We start from the raw sequence: 23,364 nt of genomic DNA on the forward strand, positions 1-23,364 counted from the left end.
AGCTCCGACAAACTTGGGCCTCAGAACGTGACAACTTTGGGAGCCGGGGCCACGCCGGGCCATTCCCCCCGCCGCGCGCCCCTTCTTGCTTTCCCTATTGGCTCATTTTAAGAAGGGCGACCTCTGGGGGCCCGCTGGTCACCTTGCTCTCCGCGCTCTCTGTGGCAAAAGGCCCCTGCGCAGGCGCGCGATGGGCGCCTTCGCGGCCCGCGCTTTACGACACTGCGCGACAGCGGCGGCGGCCACCGGCACTCCTTCGCGACGATTCGGCTGGGAGCCGCTGGCGGCTGTTGCCAGGGTGGGGGTCGCTTTGCGGCATGGCGATGGCGGAGGGCGAGCGGGCTGAGTGTGCTGAGCCTTCCCAGGACGAACCCCCGGCCGATGGCTCTCTGAAGCGGGCAGAGGATCTCAAGACGCAGGCCAACGACTACTTCAAAGGTGAGCTTGCCCCGGAGGGAGCGAGGCGGGGCGCAGAGCGGCCCAGGCTGAGGGGCGCCGGGCCCGCGCGGAACCATGGCAACGCGGAGCGGCAGCCTGGGCGCGGGCCAGGCACGACCAAGTGACCAGGCGTGGGGAGGCCCAGGATGGCGCTCTCCAGGGGCGACGGGGGCGGGGGGTGGTTCTGAGAGGAAGGGTGATACCCGGGAGTGGTGGACGGAACGGATACTGCCACTGAGAAGAGCGCTACCAAGTGTGTGTGGAGGGGGGAGGGGGGTCGACGGCAGTGAGGGCTCTACCAAATGTGAGACCCCAAGAGATGCTAGCTTATGGTGAGACCTGAAGAGAGCGCCACCAACTCGTGACACGGGGCGGAGGACTGATGCGCTGCCAAGTCGGGGTTAGCGGGGACAGCCCCAACAGAGTAGGAAGTCGTGGGGCTGGGGAATAGATCATTAGAATGGAAGGCCAGCAAATAAGAGATTTGGGGGTTACACGAGGAAAGGGGACGTGTGGGGGACCCTGGGAGTAGAGGTGGCGGAATCCATGAATAGTATGACTTAGGATCTTGAGACAGAGAAAGGTGTGGGGACACCCATTCGTTCATTCATTCATTCATTCATTCATCATGTTAATGGAGCCGCTGCTCTGTGCTAAGGCCTGTGCTAGGCTCTGAGGCTGTGGCAGCAAATGAGACAGATGGCAGCTCTGCCCTTACACAGTTTGTAATTTAGCAGAAGAATCAGACATTGAGTAACTGCACAAATAAATAAAATACTTAGAAGTCGCAGTGAGCGCCTTGAAAAAGCCCTAACAGAGCGTGAGGTAGAGAGTAAGGGTTGGGGGCTACTTCTGATCCGTGGTCAGGGGAGGTCTTAGAAGAAGGCGATTAAGTTGGGGAGAATTGGAGACGAGTGTTCCAAGTGGGTGGAGCCGAATGTGCAGAATTCCTGAGGTAGGACAGGAAAGGGAGACTGGTGGGGCTGGAAGTTGGGCCATTTAGCAGAGAAACTGATGCATGATAAGTTTAGGACAGGGGGCCGGATGGACGGGTTCTTAGTCATTGCAAAGACTGGTTTGGATTTTACAGCCTCCAAGAAGGGACGCTGGGTAAATAGATGGGTGGGCTGGGACTCTGAGGAGAGGAATTTGGACATGATCAGCCTGTGGATGGAATAGAACATGTTAGCAACAGATGAGGTCACCTAGGAAGAGAAAAGCGCCTAGGACGGAATCTTGAGGAATTCTAATGTTTAGAACAGAAGAGGAAGAGGCTGGGGAGGGGCGGTCAATGGAGTGGAAGGAAAAGCAGGAAAAGTGTCAGGAAAGATGAGGGAAGAGAGTGCTTCTGGAAGGAGGGGCTGTGCCCTGTGTCACATGCTGCCGAGGCGAGCACTGACCATTGCATTTGGCTGCACCAGTATTGGTGTCGCCTTGACAAAAGCGGTCTCTGGCGAATGATGGAAGGCACTGGTGAGCGAATGGAAAGTGTAGAAGTAAATGTGGACCAGCGTTTCGAGTATTTTGGTTCAGAAGTGGAGGGAGGGGGGGCGATTGGAGAAATGGAGGAGAAGTCTGCTTTCTTGTCAAGGATGGGAGAGTCTAAGAATATGGTTTGATAGAGGGAGGGGCGATTCTACAGGGGAGAGGGGAGATTTGCAGCCTCAAAGCCCTGGAGCAGGTGGGGGAGAGACAATTGATGGATCCAGAGCCCCAGGGTAAAGCTGGCCTTTGGTGGGGGCACAGACGGGTTCACAGAGTGGCAAAGTTAGGTCAGGCTGGGGCAACGAGGCGGAGGTAGGGCCGGCGAGTGGCAGGGCTGGTGGCGCCCTGAGGGCTGGGTCAGGGAGTGTGGATGGCATCCTGGGAGTGGTAGGAAGCCATGGAAGGCTTGAAGAGAGGAGCAGCATGGTCTCGTTAGCATTTGAAATGGCCCCCCAGCTGCTGTGAGGGCCGGACTGGAGACCGGGAAGGAGACCAGGAAGGAGACTAGAATGGTGGGCAGGTGAGAGGTGGCAGTGCTGCCAACCAGGCCGAAGAGACAAACCGACTCCAGAAATGTCTCAGAGAGGAATGCGAGTGGCCACCTGCAGTGAGGGAACAGGGAACTCCGGGCAGGAAGAACAGTTGGCAAAGGCCCAAAGACAAACAGAGCTAAGGAGGGGAGCGGGGCCAGCGTGCAAGAGGCAAGACTAGCGAGTTCATGGCGAAGCTCTTGTGGAGCCTGAGCTTGCTGCTGAGGATTCTGGGGCATCATAGATGGTTCTGAGCAGGGAAAGGATGGGGTCAGCTTCATGTCTCCGGAGGGGCGGGACTGGAAGCTGGGAGACCCGGTAAGAGGCTGGGGCGGCACCTTGCGTAGGAGAGGATGGAGGGACGGATGTGAATGAGTAGATTCGAGAGATGTTCAGGAGGCTGACTTGACAGAACACAGTGACCACCTGGCTTTGGGGGCTGAGGGACCAGGAGGTGTCCGGGACAAGGACCAGTCTCCAGCTGGGGGGTGGCATGGAAGGTACGGTTGTCCCAAAAATGGGGCTTGGGAGGAGCAGCAAATGTGGGAGTTGATGTTGAGGTGACGTAAGAATTTTGGGAAACAGTAAGCCATTGGGAGGGGCTCCTTACCCCCCAGGACCTGGGGTCCAAGCTCTCAGGAGCCCTGGGTCTGGGCGGACTGCCAGAGGTCCTGGCATTGAGCTAGCACAGAGGAGAACGCCCCTTGGGGTCCAGGCCCCTCTCTGTGGCAGGCAGCGGCAGGCACAGAGCCCTAGCCTGGGGGCCTATGGGAACCACAATAAAAAGAATAATTACAGCTCACTTTAATTGCGCCCCTGTGGTGGCCAGGTATGTTGTTTTATTGGATCCTCCGTGGGGCACCAGGAGGCAGGTAGCAGCAGTCCTCTTTGTTTTATAGAGGAAGCTGAGGCTCAGAGAAGTGAAACCACTTCCCCAAGGTCAGAGCGTGTGAGCGTCAGGGCCGGATATCCCCCTTCCTTGCCACGTGCTCGGCTGCCACGCTCAGAGCCTTAACCGGAGCCGACCCGGCTCCTGGCAGTGGAGGGGGACCTCAGGGCTCGGAGGGCCCCCCATCCACCTTTCCCCCGTTAGACTGGATTACTTCCGTGAGCAGAGCCTGGTCTCCGATATTGTTCAGCTCTTTTCCCTTCTCTCTGGGCCTCATCACCCCGCTTCTGTAAAGCGAGAGGGGTTGTATTGAACCCCCAAGGAGGCCCCTGGGTCTGAGAGTTTGTAGACCTGTTTGAGAGCTCTGGCTGCCCATGTTCAAATCTTGTTTCTTCCTCTTCCCTGCCGTGTGACCTTTCTGTGACTCAGTTTCCTCATCTCTAAACTGGGGACCGTCTTGAGGATTAAATGAGCTCATATTCGTAGATCACAGGGAACAGGGCTGGGATACGGTGCCTTTGGCAGATGTTAAAGTACGGGTCCCTCCCACTTTCTCTGCTCCATTCTCTTCTTTCTCTCACTTAGTCATTCGTTCACTTCTTTTATAAGTGTCTGCTATAGCCACATTCTGTACATGAGTTCATTCAGCCTTCACCGCCACCCGGGGAGGTGGGGCTGACTGTGCCTCTCATTCAGACGATCAAATCGAGGCTCGAGGAAGGGAGTCTGATCGCCTGAGGTCTCGTGGTTGGACCCACAGAGCCCAATGTCAGGCTCTCAGACCCCAGGCTCCCCGCCCCATACGAGAGGGCACTCAGGCAGCACCTCTCCCGTCCGGAGAGCTGGCCAGCAGCCCCTGGAACTCCGCCAGGAGGCTGGAAGGAGTCCTCGAAGGCGCTGGCATTCCAGGGAGGGTCAGTCAGATTCGGGCTGCCTGGTTCTGCCCCTGCTTGTTTCTGGGAAGTCCTGGGCCTGCCCTTTGGGCTCACAGCCCTGGGGGAACACACCCAACACCTCATAGTGGCGCGACCCAAGTGGGCAGGGCTGGGTAGGGGAGCCCGAGGCATGGGGTAGCCCAGAGGGGTGCCTGATCCTGCCTGGGGGTCAAGGAGGGCTTTCTGAAAGAGAGGACGTCGAGCCATTTGAAAGATTTCCAGATGTTGGCCTGCAAAAGAAATCATCGTTCTGTTGTTCCTGGCCATCTCCCCAGGAACTGGCGGCTTCTCCTTTCTCTAGTGTTGGTTGTTTGGTCACCCTTGTCTTTCTCCCTCTGTCTTCATTTCCTCCTTCACACATCCAGTCAGGAACCGTTCAGGGAGTTAGGAACCATCTTCCACTCCTCACGCTCCAGGCCTCAGGTCCGACATCCCCCTGACCTCCCCAGCCCCAAACACTCTGGGTCATCACTTTCTGGCGACAGATCCGGGTGTTGTCCCCCACTCCCCTGCCGGACTATGAGCCCCAGGAGGGCAGGGCTGAGGAGTGCTTTGTCTTCAGATAGGGCAGGGGCTCAGAGAAGTAAGACAGACAGGGCCCCTGCCCTCACGGGGCTCAGGTTGAAATTGGGGAGGCGGATTATAAGCAGATAAAACAGAAAAATCTGATCACTTATCAGGTGGCTCTGGAGAAAAGTAAAGTGGGAGTTAGGGTAAGGGTTCCCATTTTAGGCCATGTGTTAGTAGGACTCCCTGAAACTCAGGTTGGAATGGGTATGTAAGCTGCCCAGGAATGGGGCCCAGGCCACCTGCTGCTGTGCCAAGTCTCCACCCAGAAGCCACCTGACATGGAGGCTAAAAGTGAGAGCATTGCGTTTTGGCCTGGCTCAGAATCTCTGCCTGCTGCTTGCCGTGTAATCTCAAGCATGGACCTTCCTTCTCTGAGCCTCAGTCCCCTCATCTGGAAAGCGGGCTAATAATAGTCATCCTCAGGGTTGTTGGTGAGGGATTCATAGAGTCCCATGTGGCAAGAGTCCCGTGTGGCTCCCGGCACATCATGGTCCTCTAATTCTGGCAAGCTTAGTCTCCTGCCTGTCAGTTGGCCACGTGGAAGGGGTCCAAGCCTGGCTCTGCAGATACAGACTGGGTTTTTGACCTTGAACAAGACCTCATGACTCATCTGTAAAGTGAGTACCAGATGGTGTTGATGCTGTGGAGACGGGAGCATTCCATGGGTCGAGATGTAAAATGCAGGGCACAGCCAAAGCTCACTTCAAATAAAATGCACCTCTTCCCCTTGGCCAAATATCACATTCTGTTGCTCCACACTTAGAACATCAGTGTTCAGACCTTGCTGTGGCTGTGGCCTTCAGGATCGCTCCTGCCAGCCTTCCCTAACTTACTCTGCCGGCCCCCAAGGCCTTTGCACATGCTGTTCCTGCTGTGGGGAACGCCGTTCTCCAGTCTGGTTTGTTGCTTCCTTTGGCTCTTGGCTGATAGGTCCTCTTCTCCCTGAGGCCTAAGAAGGTTCCTTCTTCCCCACTTCCTGTTCTCCTGCTAGGTCCCTTCTTTGGGCTTGTTTATTGCTTTGGGGGCTAGACAGCCAAGGGGCTCAGAGCAGACTCACATGTGCTGGGTCATGTGTCAGCACTGGCACTCAGTAAGATGTCCTCTTGGGCATGATGAGGATTCAGGAAGACCCTCCTGAAGTCCTGGAAGAAATACTGCCCGGACCAGGGCCTGGAGCGGGGGTGGTTGGGTGGGCGGGTGCGTGGAAGTGACCTTGGGTCCTGGGGATTCGGACCTGAGAAGACAAGGACAGGGAAGGGGGGCAGGCTGAAGAGACATTTCTGAGCTCAGCCATGGACCAGATTGGTTTCCCCATCTGTAAAGGGGGAGACGGGGCCATTACCCGGCTGAGGGCCTGTTTCTGCTGGGTGGCAACAGTCCAGCCTCATGCCGCCTCATCCTCCATCCCCACAGACAAAGACTACGAGAACGCGATCAAGTTCTATAGCCAGGCCATCGAGCTGAACCCCAGCAATGCCATCTACTATGGCAACCGCAGCCTGGCCTACCTGCGCACCGAGTGCTATGGCTACGCACTGGCCGATGCCACGCGGGCCATCGAGATCGACAAGAAGTACATTAAGGGCTACTACCGCCGGGCCGCCAGCAACATGGCACTGGGCAAGTTCCGGGCCGCCCTGCGCGACTACGAGACGGTGAGCCGGGCCTCGGGGTGGATGGCCACGGCCTGTGGGTGGGCCGGGGAAGGACGGCCTCGTGCGCGTGCCTGGAGCGAGGGGGGTGGGAGAAGGTCACTCACAAAGTTATCTGGCACCCACTCGTGCAAGTGCCGGTGAGGCCCCTTGGCCTGAAGCCGGTGGCCGGGGTTCGCATCCTGGCTCTGCCGTCTCTCACTTGGTCACCTGGACATGTCACCTGGCCTGTCTGCGCCTTCTTTTCCGCATCTGTGGAAATTGAGAGAACAGTAAGACCTGCCTCTGTGGGTTGCCACGAAGAATAAATGAGTTACTGCTTTTTAAGCATTGAGAGCAGATCCTGGCTCGTGGTCAGTTTTGTGACAATTAACTGTCAGAATATTATTGTTGGTGAATAAGAGCCGCGCTGGCCGTCTGGGGGAGCTTTGAATTCCGAGTAGGGCAGAAAACAAACCTGTGACGCTGACTAGATAAACGATGTCGTGCAGGTGAGGATATGTGCGGGCAGAAAGTGGAATAGGGCGATGTGCTGTAGAGAGCACACGGGGTGACGCGGGCTGGGACCTGGAACGCGGCAGGAGCTCACTGCATCACACTGCCATCACCATGACTCGCGGTGGTAACGATGGCACGAACCGGCAGAGCGCAGGCCCTGGCGCCAGGCGGGCTCTCCAGCCTGTGCAGCGACTGGCGTGAGCCCCGTGAGGTGGGGACTGTGGTTTACCCCCGTTGTACGGAGTTGGAGACTGAGGCCCAACTCAGTCTCCTGCCCACCAGCAAGCAGTTGGCAAGTTGGAAGGATGGCAGGGCTGGGCTTTGAACCCCGGCGGCCCGGCTCCCTGGCGTCAGTCCTCCTCAAGCATCCAGGTTTCATCTGTTCTGTTGGTTGGGGCAGTGCCCAGCAGGGGCTCAGTGACTGTGGAATGAACTCTCACATGCCCCCTCCCTCCTTCCACTTCAGTCACTCACACCCAGGCAGCTTCTGTCGTGTGGGGAGGGGTGGCCAGGGGAGCCGAGAGCCACAGGCTGCATTTGGAGGGCGCCACATGAGTCTGCTGGGCTGGCTGCTGGCCTGCTGGGGGGTGGAGGCTGGAGCCAAGCCCTGGGGCAAGGGACACCTCCGTTGGGGTTGGGGCAGAGGCATGGAGGAGGGGGTAACTTGGAGACAGGTGAAATGGAGGAGGGAGCCAGGGTGCCACCCAGGAGGACAGGGGAAGGAGCAGGACAGAGTCCTTACCCGCCTGGGCTCCTAAGCTGTTTCCCTGCTAAACCTCGCCCTTGTCCCGGTGTCCTCATCTGGAAAATGGTGGCAGGAATAGCTACGTCCTGGTCGCCGTGGGGCTCTGCTGGCGCCATGTGAGTGAGGGTTGCTGGGGCTGGAGGCCTCAGTGATGAGTAACCCAGGAAGACAGTGCAGCTTGGATGGGGACAGAGCTTCTTAGGACTCCAGTGGGGTAGGGGGCCTGGACAGGGGAGCAGGAGATGAGAATGGCCCAGAGCACGGGTGTGCTTTGGGAGCTTCCCTCCCCTAGCTGCGGGAACGCCTTTCCCCAGGGTACGGAGAGGGCTTGTCATGGCCCTGGCCCAGAGTGGGGCTGCTGTGGTCACTTCCAGCCGTCTCGTGGATGTGCCACATCTGAGCTTTGCCCCAGGCCTCGTGAATGCCAGGGAGGGCTGGCGGGGGGTCCACAGCCTTTTTGGGACCAACCTGAGGCGGGGCCACACCCAGCATTTAAATTGTCACAGCCCATTTCTCTGTGGGGGCTCTGCCAGCAGCACTGGGGGGGTCCCCACGTGTGCCTGAGATCCTTGCCCACCTGGCCTGGGTCTGGCCCACCGTCGCAGGCCAGCCACGTGCCGTGAGCCATCCACCCTCCTCCACTCTGACATGTTTCTTCAGGCTCTGTGGACACAGGACGGAGGGGCCAGGCCCTGGGGCAGCTCCCCTTCCAGAATCCGCCTCCGAACCTCCACCCATCCTGTGTCATGCTAGAGGTTCATGGATGACGTACACAGGCCCCCCTTAGATCATGGCATCCTGGGGCATCCTGAGACATGACATTGGTTGAACAAACAAGCCCAAGGCTCTTCCTCTCTGCAGCCTGGGCCCTTGTCAGCCTGTTTCCTAATCCGCATGCTCACTGTGGGCCCAGCTCTGCTGTGAGCTCTTTACATGCGTGAATTCAACCAATTTAATGGGAAGGAAACTGAGGTCTAGAGAGGGGGAGCCCCTCCTCCAAGGTTGCCCCGCAGGGAAGTGGCAGAGCTGGGACTCAACCCGGAGTCCGTGCTCGTCACTGTCCGTGGGCTCTGCAGTCTGTTTAATGGCTTGAGACCCACAGCTGTCTTCATCAAATAGAATGGAGAAGGAAAAGCAGCTCATTGTTTGAAGGAGGTGGTGTGTGTTGTGTGAAGAACTGTTTTCCATTTACGTGCACGTAGCGGTGTGCCGTGAGGTGTGTTTCTTCCCGACTCACGATCGGAAAGTCTGCTGGTCGCCGGACTGGCTGGATGCAGCCGCCGCAGGCTCAGGACGCGCAGCAACAGGCCGTGCGGCTCAGGGCCACGGCTCTCCCCAGCCTCCACGTCCTCGTCAGTCAAGAGCGGGAGCAGGAGGGCCAGCCTCAGTGTTCCTGTGCCGACGAAATGAGATCAGTGCGCTTTAGAGCGGGAAGCCCGCCCCCGCTGAGCACTGGGCGACCTTTCTCCTGGGTGTGTTGGGGAAGAGCCCGAGGCTCTCAGGAAGTGCTGCGTGCAGGGGCCAGGACCTCGTTGGGGTCCGGGAGCTGGGGGTGTTTCCATTCTGATCCCCCGCCAAGCCTCGGACACTCAGTGGGAACCGAGCCCTGCTTTCCACCGGTCTTCGTTGAATCCCCCCACCGACGTCGTCGTCACCTCCAAGTTAATCCTTTCGGGGGCTCTTGCTTCAGGATCCTCCACCCCTTTATTGGGTCCTCTTCTCAGGTGACCCCACTATGTTCTTTCCTGTCTGTGGTTGCAACTCAGGCAGTCGCTGGCCCAGGCTGGATCTGGAGGACTCCTGCCCTGCCCGTCCCTTCTGGGGTTCGTCGTTGGCATGCGGGCATCTCCTTGCAGCCAAGCCCCCCACAGCCAGGTTGAAATACGTTTGCCTCGCAAGCCCTTGCGTGAGCCTGTGCGCCGGGGTGTGGGTCAGTGGTGGGAGCAGGAGTGGGGCAACACCCAACAGCGTGCGCTCTGAGCCGTTCAGACCCTCACGCCCTGGGGAATGTCGTCCCTGATTTACAGATGAGGAAACTGAGGGCCTGAGGTCCCACAGCCAGGAAGTGACAGCCCGGTGCCAGAGCAGGCTCCCGGCCTCAGGATGTGTGCCGTGGGCAAAAGTTTCCTGGCACAATGTTCGCCGTTAGCTCAGGTAGCATACACCAGTGGTTCCCCTTCTGTTCTGTTATCAGAAGAATGTGGGTGTGGCCTCCATTAACCCACTGGAGGGTCTCAGCCTGTGGGGCGAAAACCCTGGTATCATGGCTGAGCCGTCACAGCGCACTGCCACCCTGGGACCCTGGCTCACCTTCAGCCGTCTGGGCCCTGTCCATCATCTGTACGTTGTAGATCAACACAGTGCCCCCTGCATGTTGTCATGTGAGTCCCCTGAGGTCAGGAGCACTCAACGTGGGGTAGTCCCTCACTCTCAGTTCCAGACCCAAGCTATTCTGAAACTCACAGTTGTTCTAGTAAGTTCGAGCCACTCATTTGGTGGCAGAATCTGACCTCCCATGTGGTGTGACTGGAGGTTTTGCAGCAGAAATGGGAGTGAACGTGATGACCAGGTGCCAGATCCGCTGGGGTGTCACATGGCATAGAGCATGTGCACGGTGTCACCTTTCTAAAACCCCGAGAATTCCCTATTCCCAAACATGCAGTTCCCTTGGTCGCAGCAGGGATCACGACCCTATGTGGTCGTTTGGTCGATTCGAGCAGTGTGGTCATTGCCCGGTAGCTCTCCCAGCTGAGACAGACGCCTCTTCGTAAAAGCAGCTTTTCATCTCGAGAGCATCACAGTTGTAGGAAGTAATACAGAGATTCATTCTCCCAGTTCCCCCGGCGACAAACTGCATAAAACCACAGTCAGGAGACCGACACTGTACAGTCCCGACACCACTTTGTAAAGAAGAGCCCAGCACTAAGTTCTGGCCCAGTGGCCTCGGCTCCTGAAGGACCGGCTAGGCACCTCCGGTCGGGGCCAGTGACTGTCCCTAGAGCTTGGCAGGGCCACTCCTGTCTCGGCCAGCCTTTGAGTCATAGCAGCAGCCGCAGGCCCCAGAATGAGTGCTGGCTCGTGACTAGGCCCTGCCATGGGACCAGTGGTGATCCTCATGGGGGTGCTCGCACCCTCCTCACCTTCTAGAAGTGGAGGGAGACTCAAGAGGTGGGGCCGCCTGCCATGGAAGGCCTGCATTCAGACCCCAGAGGCCTGGGCCCAGAGTGGTGCCCAGGACCACGACCCTACAGTGCCCATCCATATCCCTGGAGGACGTCCAGGGTGCTGTGGGGACGGTGGCCGCGGGCAGGGAGGGGAACGCATCTCACATGCGGGGCGGGAGTTGGGGGAGCCCAGGCATGGAGAGGGCGAAAGCTGGCTTCTTGGGTTCCTGACTTGGCCTCTCTGGGCCTCCATTGCCTCATTTATCAAATGGCAGTTGAGGATAAAAGTGAGCAAGTGAATTGCTTACAACAACGTCGGAGACATAGTCCTCAGAAAATTAGCCGCGTGTCATTGCTGCTTCTGCCCGTTACTGCTCCCACTTTTCTCTCATCCCAGTGTCGTCAGGGGTTGTCCGCATCCTCCGCCCCAGCCCGCGAGCTCTCTGGGCACAGGGCGCTGGTTCCACTGGTGTGCGGGGGTGCACCCGTCCACTCAGGGCATCATTCATGTTGGGACGTGGCCTCAGCCCCATCCTCAGGGGCCGCCTTCCGGTGGGGAGGAGCAGTGCCGGGGTTGGTCAGGTGATCCAGAGAGCCAGGGAAGGTACCTGACCCTGACCCTGCCTGGGGGTAGGGGAACCTGGAAGAGGAGGGGCTAGAAAGGACTTGGAGGTGGGAGGAGGCGTCTGGGCCAGGGAGCAGCCTGCGCAAGGCCCAGAGGTGAGGGGAGCTGTGGTGACTCGGGGAGTTCACCTGGCTGAGCAGTGCTGGGCATGCAGAAGAAGTGGCCCCCACGGGCCAGGCCATGGTGGTCTGGGCTTTGTCTTAGGGCACAGACTCCAGGGGACTCCAGGGGACATCTAGTGCTGCCTCCCTCTCAAACCTTGCACCACAGCCACACCCCAGGTGGAGCCACCTGGCAGGGTGCCCTAGCCAGAGCCTGCCCAGACAGCAAGGAAGCCATCGCTGGCCGAGACCCAGCTTTCTGCCACTCCTCCCAGTCTGCATACCCATTCCTAGGGTGGGTGAGCCATGCCGACCCTCAGGGAGCTTCCGAGCAGGCTTCTGACTCACCCTGCCAGGCCTTCCACCAGGTGGCATCCCCACCCAGAGGGCCAGCCCTAACACTACCCCTCTCGGCCCCGGGCCCAAGAGCTGTGACAGCACTAATAACAATGACAGAAACAGTTATAGATAACTATCTGAAGCTTAGAGAGCGAAGTCACATGCCCAAGGTCACAGAGAAGCGAGCGTCAGAGCAAGAATCTGAACCCAGCCCTGCCTGCCCCTGCGCCTGCCAGGTCCGTGTGGAGAGAGGAGAGGATGGGCTCGTTTTACTGAGGACTTACTGGGCCCTGAAGCAAAGCCACGTGCCCTGCTTCACGTGAGCTGCTTTCATGAGCACAGCAGCCCGTGAAAGGGCCCCTGAGGAGCAGCTGACACTTGCGACACTGTCACAGGGTTGACCCTGGCCTGGTGCCGCTGCACACACCTCACGAGTGTTCATGCATCAGTCCGCAGAGCAGCTCTCGGAGGCAGACACTCGTCACTTCTCTGTCACAGAGCAGGAAACTGAGCCACAGAGGGGCAGACCCACTGGCCCAGGGTTTCTCAGCCAATGACTGGAGCTGGGATTCAAGCCCGGGCAGCCGACAGCCTCCAGCTCCCTTCAGAGAAGGAAACTGAGGGGACTCGTTGGTCCTGGGTCTCCCCGAAAGCCGAAGGTCGAGCAAGGGACGTGATGCCACTCAGCACTGATCATGCCCGCCCAGCCCTGTGCTTGTCACTTGTACCCAGCAGCCCTGGCAGGTGGAGCCCGTTATTCATCCCCTCCCCCAGTTTTATAGATGAAGAAACTGAGGTTCAGGGAGTCTGAGTCATCCAGCAAGTCCCTGGCCCTTCGGCCGCATCTGGGCTGTTAATCGGGCTTCAGACCCAGCGTGCCCTGGCCTGCCCAGTTCTGGCGACTGACCCGAAGCTGAGCACAGGCTCCTCAGGCGGGGCAGTCCTGTTTTAGTGACATTGCTGAAACGTATCGAGAACGCCTGCGGGGGCCACTCTGTTAGGTCTGGTTTGGGGACCCAGAAACTGGGGCCCGGCGGTGAACTGCGCCCAGGCCTGCGCCACCAGTGCAATTCCAGGTGGCCCGGCTTCGGCACTCCCTGACCCCAGGACTAGGCAGCTCGTGGGCGGCTGTGGCATCCCCGCCTCCTGACCGCTCTGCACCCCTGCTCGGTCCGAGCTTTGATGCCCCCTCCTCCCTCCCTCCCTTCTCTCTGTCCGCCTGCCTGCCCAGGTGGTAAAGGTAAAGCCCCACGACAAGGATGCCAAAATGAAATACCAGGAGTGCAACAAGATCGTGAAGCAGAAGGCCTTTGAGCGGGCCATCGCGGGCGATGAGCACAAGCGCTCCGTCGTGGACTCGCTGGACATCGAAAGCATGAGTGAGTCAGGCCCGGGCGCCCTGCCGTACCCAGCCCCGAGCACTCTGCACCCTCGCATGGCCTCTCCATGCCCTGTGTACACTGCAGGGCGAGGGAAAGGGGGTCGGCAGTGGCCCCGGTCCCCGTCCCCAGGCCACTGTCTGTTGTTTTCCCACCGGCATTCTTGGGAACCCAAGAGCTGGGAGGTGTGGGCGAGCCCCTCCTCCCACTCTGGCCTAGCTCCCCGCTTCTGTGCCAGCCCCCCACTCCCTGGCAGTAGCACCACCCTTGTGGGCCTCCTGTGTCCAATGTGTCTCCTGGTCAACTAGGCGCTCAGGTGACTCATTCATGCCACAGACAATGACAGAGCACCCACGGTGTGCTGGACACTGTTCTAGGCACTGGGCCCCGCTGTGAACAGAACGGCCCCCACCCTCACTGAACTGACCTTGTAGCAGGAAGAGAGATGGCTAACTATCCAGCAAATGAACTATAGTGTTAGGTGCTCTAAGGTCCGGGAGGTGGACGGGCGAGGGGCACAAAGGACAGGGAGGTCGGGGAGGACTTCAGTGCAGACCTGGGCAGGAGGAGCGGGCTGGGCCAGGAGGACCCGGTGAGGGCAGAACCCACCCTCGCTCCATCCCCACCTTGATCCGAGTGTGCAGAACTGCATCTGCCCCACACCCCGGGGCCAGACCCCCTTCCCATCCTCAGTGGCTGTGACCACTGACTCATTCCCCCATTCACGCATCAGCCATCGAGGATGAGTACAGCGGGCCCAAGCTTGAGGATGGCAAAGTGACAATCACCTTCATGAAGGAGCTCATGCAGTGGTACAAGGACCAGAAGAAACTGCACCGGAAATGCGCCTACCAGGTAATGCACCTGTCAGGCGCTGCGCATGCCTGTGACCGCAGGACCGCGGAGCAGGTCGGGGAGGAGGTCACTCATGGTAGTTAGCTGGCGGCGTGCCGGGCACTGTGAACCGTTTGTTTCTGAGACTATGTTTTTTTTATTTTTAGTATTTTAGTATTTCAACTTGGTTCTTGACAGTTTTCATCTCTCTGCCCCTGTATGTTCACGCATGTTGTCTCCCTTTTCACTAGACCCTCTAACACATTTATCAGAGCTGTTTTAAAGTCTCCGTCTGATAATTCTACCATGTGGGTCATCTCTGGGTCTGCTTCTGTTGTCTGTTCCACATTCCTCATAATTCCTTATTACACACCAGATTTGGTGTGAAAGAAGAGTAGCGACTGAGAGAAATAAAAATCCCTGCAGCAGCTGCCGGGCCCTGGCGCCCCAGGTGGTGCGGGCGCCTGGCTGACCCTCATGTTGGGGCAGCATGTCTGGAGTTCGTCCCCTGTGGTTTAAACTGCGGTGTGCGGAGTGGACTTGGGCTTCTGTGGCAGGGCTTGGGATGCCGGTGGTGTCCTTATGGCCTGAAGCCTCTAGCTTCCAGAACTGGGAGAGCTGATGTCCAGGCCCATCACCAGATGCCTGGGTGCCCGGGCGTTGTCTGCTCCACAGTCTCCCTGACCCTTAGTGCCTCAGGAGGTCTCTGCCATCCTGCCCTGGGCCTCGACTTCTGAGAGTCGGCGGGTGGGGGCAGAGGTGGCCTGCGGTTGGGGTTCTGTAGGGCTTTTGTCTGCCACGCCAGCCCGTACCCCACACGAACTTCCTGCCAGCTTCCCCTCACTCAGCCTTAGTGACTCTTGTCCTTCAGCCACGCTGCCGAGCTGACCAAGATGAAAGCAGTCAGCCTCTCCCCCAAGGGAAGGCCTGTCACCATCTACAGTTGTATTAATTTAGGTTTCTTTGCTTCCTCAGCTCTCAAATGGCTTTTTAAATTTGATTTTGTTGGGGATTTGGCTTGTTCCCATCATTCGGGCGAGAGTAACAGTCTTTTATAACTTTCTACATTCTCACCAGAAGTGGACAATCACCTACTTTGTAACACTTTATTTTTTCCCCAGCTTTTTATTTTGAACATTGTCAAACCTACAGAGAAGTCAAAAGAACAGTACAGTTAGCATCCACATACTCTTCACCGGGATTCACTGAAGCTGTTGACATTCTTTGTCTTTCTACATATACATGCCTGTGTGTGTACACTCCCACTTTTTTTCTATTTTTTTTTTCTGAACCACTTGAGAATAAGGCACATCACAACCTGCATCACCTAAAAACCAGATACTCTTTTGCATAACTACAGTTCAGTTGTCAAACCTTAGAAATTTAGCACTGACATGAGAACATTGACTAATGCAGACAGTCCGCGGGTCATCTGTGAAATCTGGAAACATTGCCGAATACACATGGCATCGTGATGATCATCTTCAATTAGTAAAAACTAATGCTAACTGCATTTTCAGACGAATGTTTTAATTTTACCATTTTCTTCAAAAAATACTTTTTTAGCGATTTCTTTATAATCCAGAATCCATTGGAGGATTAAATACTGTATATGACTTGCCTCGTCACCTCTTTTCATCTAAAACGTTCTTGGTTCTTGACGGTTGGGCCTCTTGGGGAGACTCTCTCATGACGCTGACGTTAGGTGTGTCCAGGCCAGCTGTTTCATAAAATGTTCCACATCTGGATGCTTTTGTATGTTCCCTCATGATGCTGATGATTTTAAGGGAAACCAAGACTAGGTTTTCACATGAAATAACGCCGATATTTAAATGCCACAGAGACCACTCAGGTCACAGTTTGGGGGACACCTCTGGCCCCCGCCAGCACCCACCTGTCTGGGCCTCCCCTGCCCTCTCTTCCCCTCCTCCACATCTCCCTGTCAGGCCTGGGTGGGGGCAGCCCCCAGCCGGTCACACTCACAGCCCGCCCTGCCTATCAGATTCTGGTACAGGTCAAAGAGGCCCTCTCCAAGCTGAGCACGCTGGTGGAGACCACGCTCAAAGAGGTGCGTGCTGCGGGGGCGTGTGGGTGGCTGGGCGGCGGACCCCCTGGGTGGGGTGGGGTGGGGCCGCAGAGCTCAGACACTCACAGGCCCACCTGGCGTGGTCTGTCTCCCCTCTCCCCCCACCTCGTGTCTGTCCCCCGACTTCCCTCCTCTCCTGGCCTCTCGGTCTCTGTCCCACCCTCTTCTTGTCTGTGTCCCCTGTCTGTGTCTTTGTGTGGTTCTCTCGGTCTGCTGTGACCTCTTGCCCCCCCTCCCCCCGGCCCCCTCCCCACGTCTCTCTCTGGGCCCCTCCCTCTCCGGTGGCCTCTTTTCTTCCAGACAGAGAAGATTACAGTGTGTGGGGACACCCATGGCCAGTTCTATGACCTCCTCAACATATTTGAGCTCAACGGTTTACCCTCAGAGACCAACCCCTACGTATCCTTCCTCAGTAGAGCAATCCCCTACTTGGACTTGGGGGAAGAGCCTCAGCAGAGAAAAGAGGCTGGACCTGGGGAAGCCTGGGCGTGGTAGAACGCAGGCCGGCCCTGTGCTCCAGGCTACGGGCTGGGGGAGGGAGGGGGTGCGGACAGGCCAGTGCCGGTCCCCATGTGCAGTGTGACCAGAACAGGTAGTGCAGGCTCTGGGCCAGCTTCTCTTCATCTGGGAACCAGGGAGCTACGGGATCATATGCACTGGCAGCTGGCACTGGCCACGCCTGGGCTCCTCCTGGCTTTGCTACTTCCCAGCCGTGTAACCGTTGCAGGTTACATCACGCTCAGAGCCTCAGTTTCCTCCTTTGCAAAACAAGGATAATAATAAAAGGGCCTGCCTCATTGGATTGTTGAGAGGAGTTAATATGTATGATGTGCTAAGTGGCCCATAGTCTGTATAAGCATTTATTTGCTGGTGGTGTTAAGATCCTTCCTTGATAAATGGCCACTGTTTGGTCCACCAGGCTGAGCACCTAGTGTGTCTCCTGTGCCATCAGCTTCCCTGAGAAATAGGTGAGGATGGGGACGTAAGTACATCCGACTGAGGCTGTGGGAGACCACCCTGCTGGGCCAGAGCCACACAGTGAAGAAAGCGGCAAAAGCCCAGGCCCAGCAACTGCAGATCTTCGGGGGCGGTGCCCACAGCCGCGGGGGCGGAGCGGGAGGGAGCGGCCCCGCCTCTTGCTTTCCTTAGCAGCGCAGATATTTAATGGCGACTTCGTGGACCGCGGCTCCTTCTCTGTAGAAGTGATCCTCACCCTTTTCGGCTTCAAGCTCCTGTACCCAGATCACTTTCACCTTCTTCGAGGTGAGGGGGAGGTAGCAGGATCTGGGGTGCATGTGGGGCCCCGGGCGGGGCGTCACCTTCCCCTCTGCCAGCCCCAACTTTGTCTCCTGTGAAGCGCGGGCACAGCTGTGTTTAAATGTGCACCCACAGAGCTCGCGCACGGGGCCTTGGTGAGGTCGGGAGGGTACACTCGGGCTCCGTGAGGCTTGGTGAGCACTGGTCACCGAAGGGCCCTGAGCCAAGAAGAGTCAGGCGCTGACTCTGCTCTTCACAGGAGTCCTTGGGCCTCGGCGTCGTGAAGGGACCAGGGGCTGGGAGCAGGGAGACTGGTGGTGGCACTCGACCCGGGTGGGAGCAGTGTGGGTGGGTTCAGGCCTTCTTTTTAAGGTAGAGCTCAGAGTGTGTGCTGCCGGGCTAGGTGTAGGTGTGAGAAAGAAGGGGCCCAGCGGGTACTCCACCAGTGGCTTGGCTGGAGCACCTGGAGGGCTGTGGCCGCCACTGACACACGGAGGGGGGGGGGACGGGGACAGCAGGGTGTGGGCCAGGGGTGAGCTCAGCTCACATGGCCGTGAGATGGATGAGGCATCTAGAGAGCTCCAAGGGGCTGTAGAGTTTGGATTCCTCGGCATACGTGTGGTCTTAGGCAGGACGGGCTCACCTGGGAGCGAGGGCCCCCAGCGGCCTATTGAGAGGTGCAGTGGGGAGAGGGAGGAGACCTGGGCAGAGGGAATGAAGGCACCGGGCCGGGCTGGGGGCTTGCACAGCGGCACCTGGCACATGGGAAGCGTGTGGTGAGCACCTGCTGTGGGCCCTTGTAGGAGGCACTGAAGAGCAAGTGCCAGCTGAGGTGTCGGACAATCCAGACTCAATGGCCATGGGGTCCTGGGCAGCTTCTGTGCCTGCCCCAGGCCCTGGGAGCCCTGGGAGGAGGAAGGAGGTTGCGTTGGGAACACGGAAGCACGGCATGGGGCCAGCCCACACCAGGTGCTCTGCAGTAGGCTTGACTCTTATGTCAAGACCTCCCCTCTTGGTATTTCCAGCCTGGAAGGCATGGCAGGGCCTCCAGGGAGCTGAAGGCCCGCAGGGGTAAGGGACATGCTCACTGTGGTTTGGGGCTGGAGCCATACTGAACCCGGGCCTCAACCACTCCCGTGGCGATCAGTATAGGCCTGGGCCTGTGGCCACGTGCTGTGCGTGCCTCTCAGCTCGTGCTCCTCCAGAACATGGACTGAGAAGTGTCTGCACCTCGTCGGGTTTCTGCAAGGGGCCACAGAGCCAATGCGTGACTGTCACTGGCTTGGGGCACCCAGTCAGTGGGGAGCTGAGGTTTCCCTTTGTCCTGCTACTGGCCAGGCAACCATGAAACGGACAACATGAACCAGATCTATGGCTTCGAGGGTGAGGTGAAGGCCAAGTATACAGCCCAGATGTATGAGCTCTTCAGCGAGGTGTTTGAGTGGCTCCCGCTGGCCCAATGCATCAATGGCAAAGTGCTGGTGAGGACAACAGCTGGGGCCCCGTGGGCTCCCCTTTCCCACCCGCCACCCAGAGGGGCCACACGTGGGCAGGTGTGCTGGTGAGTCGAGTTGAAAGGTTGGGGTATGGCTGGTGCCTCCCCTCACACACCTGTCCCCACCCTAAATCCCAGATCATGCACGGGGGCTTGTTCAGTGAAGACGGCGTCACCCTGGACGATATCAGGAAGATTGAGCGGAATCGGCAGCCCCCAGATTCAGGTGACAGTGGCAGACCGGGTGACAGGCCCTTCCTTCCCAAGGCCTCAGTGTCTCCATTGGGGAGAAGCTGCCTGGCTTCTTCTGAGCAGCTGCGATCTCAGCCCTGTCCCAGATGGGCTTTGTGCTGTTGGCAGGGACAGCAAGGCTGAGCCTCAGTTGCCTTAACTGTAGCTTGGGTTGGTGCATGTCCCCCGCGGGGCCATGGTGGCACGGGAGCATGAGTGTCCAGGGCCCAGAGCACACCTCAGCCACTTATTTGTGAGTTTAGCTCCTGACCCCTGGAGTGATGTACTGGGGTTCCCATTCTGGTGACCAGGACAGAGTCTTCACACCTGTGCATGCGTGCACACAGTGGGAAGTGTGGAGGGTATGGGTAGGGTGGTGTGATGACAGGTGGTCTGGGGATGCCACATTACAGCTGACATGGAAGAAGGAGGAGGTACTTGCCATTCAGAGCATCCCGGGCAAGCACAGGGTGTCCCAATGTGGAGGAAGTGTGGCAGGGCGGGAGGGAGGGCAGCCGGGTGGCCAGTGGTTGGGAGATGAGCAGGGAGGTGCTTTAAAGGGGTTGACAGGGCCTCAGGCCTGGGTAAGGAGCTTGGTCTTTGTTCCTAGGACCCCGTGGGAGCCACAGAGGGCTCTGGGCAGGGACAGAGGGGAAGTCATCAGGGCTGGGGCCAGCTCAGAAGCCTGTCTTACGTGTCCTGGGCCCCCTCTGCCGTAGGTGGTCCCCGCTCAGCCCTCCCCAGTCTAGGAGGTGGGCTGTGAGCACGCGCCCCAGGCCAGCGGGCCTGACATTCCGCTCTTTCTCTCCAGGTCCCATGTGTGATCTGCTCTGGTCAGACCCACAGCCACAGGTCAGTTTCCCCAGGGGCCATGGCTAGCAGGTGTGGGCAGGGGCTTGAAGAGGGGAACAGGCATCCTGAGCTCCGTGTCTCCCCAGAATGGGCGCTCGGTCAGTAAGCGGGGCGTGAGCTGCCAGTTTGGGCCTGACGTCACCAAGGCCTTCCTGGAGGAGAACCACCTGGACTACATCATCCGCAGCCACGAGGTCAAGGCTGAGGGCTACGAGGTGGCGCACGGCGGCCGCTGCGTCACCGTCTTCTCTGCCCCCAACTACTGGTGTGTCCCCACTGCCCCCACATAGCTGGGCTTCTCTCCCCAGCCCACTGGTTTTTACTTTTTATGATAGAAAATTCCAAAGATACATAAGAATAGATAAAATAGTACAATGAATGCCACATGGCTGTCACCCAGGTTCAGCAGTTACCGACTCGGGCCAGTCTATAGCTCTGGCCCCCCCACCCCCACCGTGGGCAATGCACATAAACCCTGGGTGGCATCTCTTCCGTTACACCCCGTGTGTCTGAAACAGCGAGCTTTTCTCTACACATGACCATAGTACTACTGTCACACCTTCCAAAAAGGTCACCTTACCCCAGCCCGAGTTGCACTTCCCACATCTTATAAATGTCTCTTTTCAGTTGATTTCTTCCAAGCAGGACCCAAACAAGGGCCGCGTTTTCGGTCTTCACAGTCCCTGTCCCTGACCATTTTTGTTGAAGAAATCAGGCCCCTTGTCCAGCTGACTTACCTGTGCTCTGAGCCAGGCCGATTCCATCCTCAGGGAGCCAGTCACCGCGTTCCTTTGTCCCTTGTGTTTCCAGGGGGTGGGGGCCGGGGCCTGGTCAGGTTTGAGCCTAGGTCTTAGCACGAGGCCTTCTGGAGGGGAGGGTGCAGGGGGCTGCGTGCGCCCCGCCCACCCTGTCTCCTGCTTCCCTGCTCCCGTGCCCTCTCCCTCGGTTCCCAGCTCCTCTCAGTCCCCTCACCCTACTCCTGCCTGCCCCCCCACACACACCTCTTTCCTCTGATTCCTCTCTCCCACTCCAGTATGTCCATCCTCTGTGTCCTTGACTCTCCACCTCCATCTCTGTCAGTGTTGCCCATGGGCTCTGTCCCATCATCTCTCTTGACCTTCCTGCCATCTAGGCCACCCCTCTGGTCTTCCTCCCCTGACTGGCCATTCTGCCTCTGCAGTGACCAGATGGGGAACAAAGCCTCCTATATCCACCTCCGGGGCTCCGACCTGCGGCCTCAGTTCCACCAGTTCACGGCAGTGGTGAGTCCCCTGCCCTCCCTGACCTGGGGAGGAAGTGGCCAAGGGGCCCAGTCCAAGGGTGGTGGGCGGTGGGCGCCGCGCCTGACAGCTAGGGGGATGTGCTGCTGTCTGCATCCGGCACTCACACGGTCCCCTTAACGTTGCCCGTCTCTGTCTCTGTCTCTGTCTCTGTCTCTGTCTCTGTCTCTGTCTCTGTCCCTGTCCGCCCTGTGTGTGGCGGGTTCGCAGCCTCATCCCGACGTCAAGCCCATGGCCTACGCCAGCACGCTGCTGCAGCTGGGGATGATGTGAGGCTGGCATGGCAGGGTTGCTGCTCCCCACCCAATCCCAGGCCCGGCCCAGGGCAACGTTGGACCCCCTTTTACTTTGTAAAGTTTGTATTTATTCCCCTTTGGGTTTGCAGAGGGGGTGGGGGGCTGGCCAGAGGGTCTGCTCCCTAGACAAAGAAGAAGGAGGTGGAAAGGCTGAGATTGGGGCACTATCCGGGCATTTTGGAGCGAGGCCTGCCGTGGGGCAGGGTGGGGCCAGAGACTGGCCCGCCCCCTCTTTTGCATGGCCCCTCCCCCCACTAAAGCAATAGGGCCCCGCCACGGGAAGACCCCAGAAAGGAGGGTCATCAGGGAGGCCTCGCCTGCACCCTGCTCCTGGCAGCCCTGGGTTGGGGCTAGGCTGGGGCTGACCCCCTTCCCCAGCTATTTTATGTCTGTAATTAAATATGTTAAAATAAAGTCATTATTGTAAGTCAGCTTGTCTCAGATGATGAAGCACCAGAGCTGCTGGAAGTTGGGGTGACCATTAGGAGATCTGGAGAGGCGGGGGAGCCCACAAAGCCACACCCCCTCATCTCCCATCTTTCCCTGGGCACCTGGGAAATAGCCGGCCGGGCCCAGCTCAGGCCAACCAGCCGGGCAGCTCCTGTGTCCCGCCGTTATCTCTGGCTCTGAGAGGAGAGATTCTGCCACCCAGTGCTGAGAATCCGCATCGGCAGCGCGTGACGCACGTTGCGCACCCATCCGTCAGCAAGAATGTGCGGGCTGTGCTGGGTGCCCACCTGCCCTGGGCGCTCACGGCCCATGGGGCAGACCCCGGCGCAGCTGGCCCGACTTCGGTTTTTACCTCACGCAATGAAGCAGACGCTTCCATCCACCAAGGAAGACCAGAGGGGTTCCCACCTTCCCCTCACTTACGCTCCATCAGAGGCGGCACTAGGTCCCGTTCAGGCTGCTCAGCCTGGCCTCGGCCCTCCGGGGAGACTACTGTTTTCGAGCCTGAGGGCTCCTGGCCGCACACCTGTCCACAGTGATGCAGACCTGGTGGGTCCCCTCCCCGCGGTTGATACTGGATGAAGGGGGGAATCCAGTGGGTATTTTGCCCCTTTTGGTTGCCACCACCCGCCACCCCCCCCACACACACACACACACCCTGAGCAGAAGCTAGGGGATCACAGTTCTAACTGCACAAGTGTTCAGGGAGGCCGGGCAGGCAGGCTCCCTTCCCTTAAGCAAGTGGATGTTGCAGGAAGCAGGGTCACCCTTCTGGGGTGCTGTGCGCTGGGCTTCAGCATGTCCTAAGGGAAGATGGTGGGTGTCCCAATGGCTAATCCCATTCGCTGCCCCTGAGAAGGAAGTGTTTTGAGGGGCTCGTCAGACCTGTAGATGCTGTACAGCCAGTTGAGAAGCCACAGGCATCCCAGACACCCCAGGTGCGCTTTCAGGAGCCCCCAGGCCCTCGTGTTCAGTAATTTGAGGTGGCGTCAGCCCAGGTTGGCTCCTTCCTTCATCAGGGTTTCCTCAGGGTCTGTAGTAGCTCTGTGTGTGTCTAGGCACAGCGGTGTCACACGTCTGCGTCCTCACAGACAGCTAGCTACAGCCTTGTCTGTAGCCATAGCCACACCTACAGCCATCCTTATCTGTATCTCCGGGCACATCTGTTAGTCTCCTGGGACAGCTGACGAGCGCCCGCAAACCGGATGCCTTAAAACCACAAAAATCTGTTCT

General features: G+C 58.4%; 1 protein-coding gene across 1 annotated transcript; it reads left to right on the plus strand.

Moving 5' to 3' along the window:
• Positions 1 to 260: 260 nt before the first annotated feature.
• On the plus strand, positions 261 to 22,112 carry PPP5C (protein phosphatase 5 catalytic subunit). The gene is made up of 13 exons (XM_016155342.2): positions 261 to 438; positions 6,261 to 6,502; positions 13,203 to 13,350; positions 14,084 to 14,205; positions 16,187 to 16,252; positions 16,571 to 16,669; positions 17,428 to 17,533; positions 18,866 to 19,008; positions 19,161 to 19,248; positions 20,065 to 20,105; positions 20,192 to 20,370; positions 21,286 to 21,367; positions 21,596 to 22,112. Exons 1-13 carry the CDS (start codon positions 318 to 320, stop codon positions 21,656 to 21,658), a joined length of 1,500 nt encoding a protein of 499 aa, XP_016010828.1. The 5' UTR covers positions 261 to 317; the 3' UTR covers positions 21,659 to 22,112.
• The last annotated feature ends 1,252 nt before the right edge of the window (positions 22,113 to 23,364 follow it).

The sequence above is a fragment of the Rousettus aegyptiacus genome, unplaced genomic scaffold, assembly GCF_014176215.1.
Source record: "Rousettus aegyptiacus isolate mRouAeg1 unplaced genomic scaffold, mRouAeg1.p scaffold_m13_p_14, whole genome shotgun sequence".
Taxonomy (NCBI): domain Eukaryota; kingdom Metazoa; phylum Chordata; class Mammalia; order Chiroptera; family Pteropodidae; genus Rousettus; species Rousettus aegyptiacus.

What these genes read in the sequence shown, in the direction of transcription:
- PPP5C (XM_016155342.2), top strand. Translation starts at nt 318, where the DNA reads ATGGCGATGGCGGAGGGCGAGCGGGCTGAGTGTGCTGAGCCTTCCCAG. An exon ending in GGCCAACGACTACTTCAAAG is followed by an intron (nt 439 to 6,260) that starts GTGAGCTTGCCC and finishes CCATCCCCACAG; the next exon opens with ACAAAGACTACGAGAACGCG. An exon ending in TTCTCTGCCCCCAACTACTG is followed by an intron (nt 20,371 to 21,285) that starts GTGTGTCCCCAC and finishes CTGCCTCTGCAG; the next exon opens with TGACCAGATGGGGAACAAAG.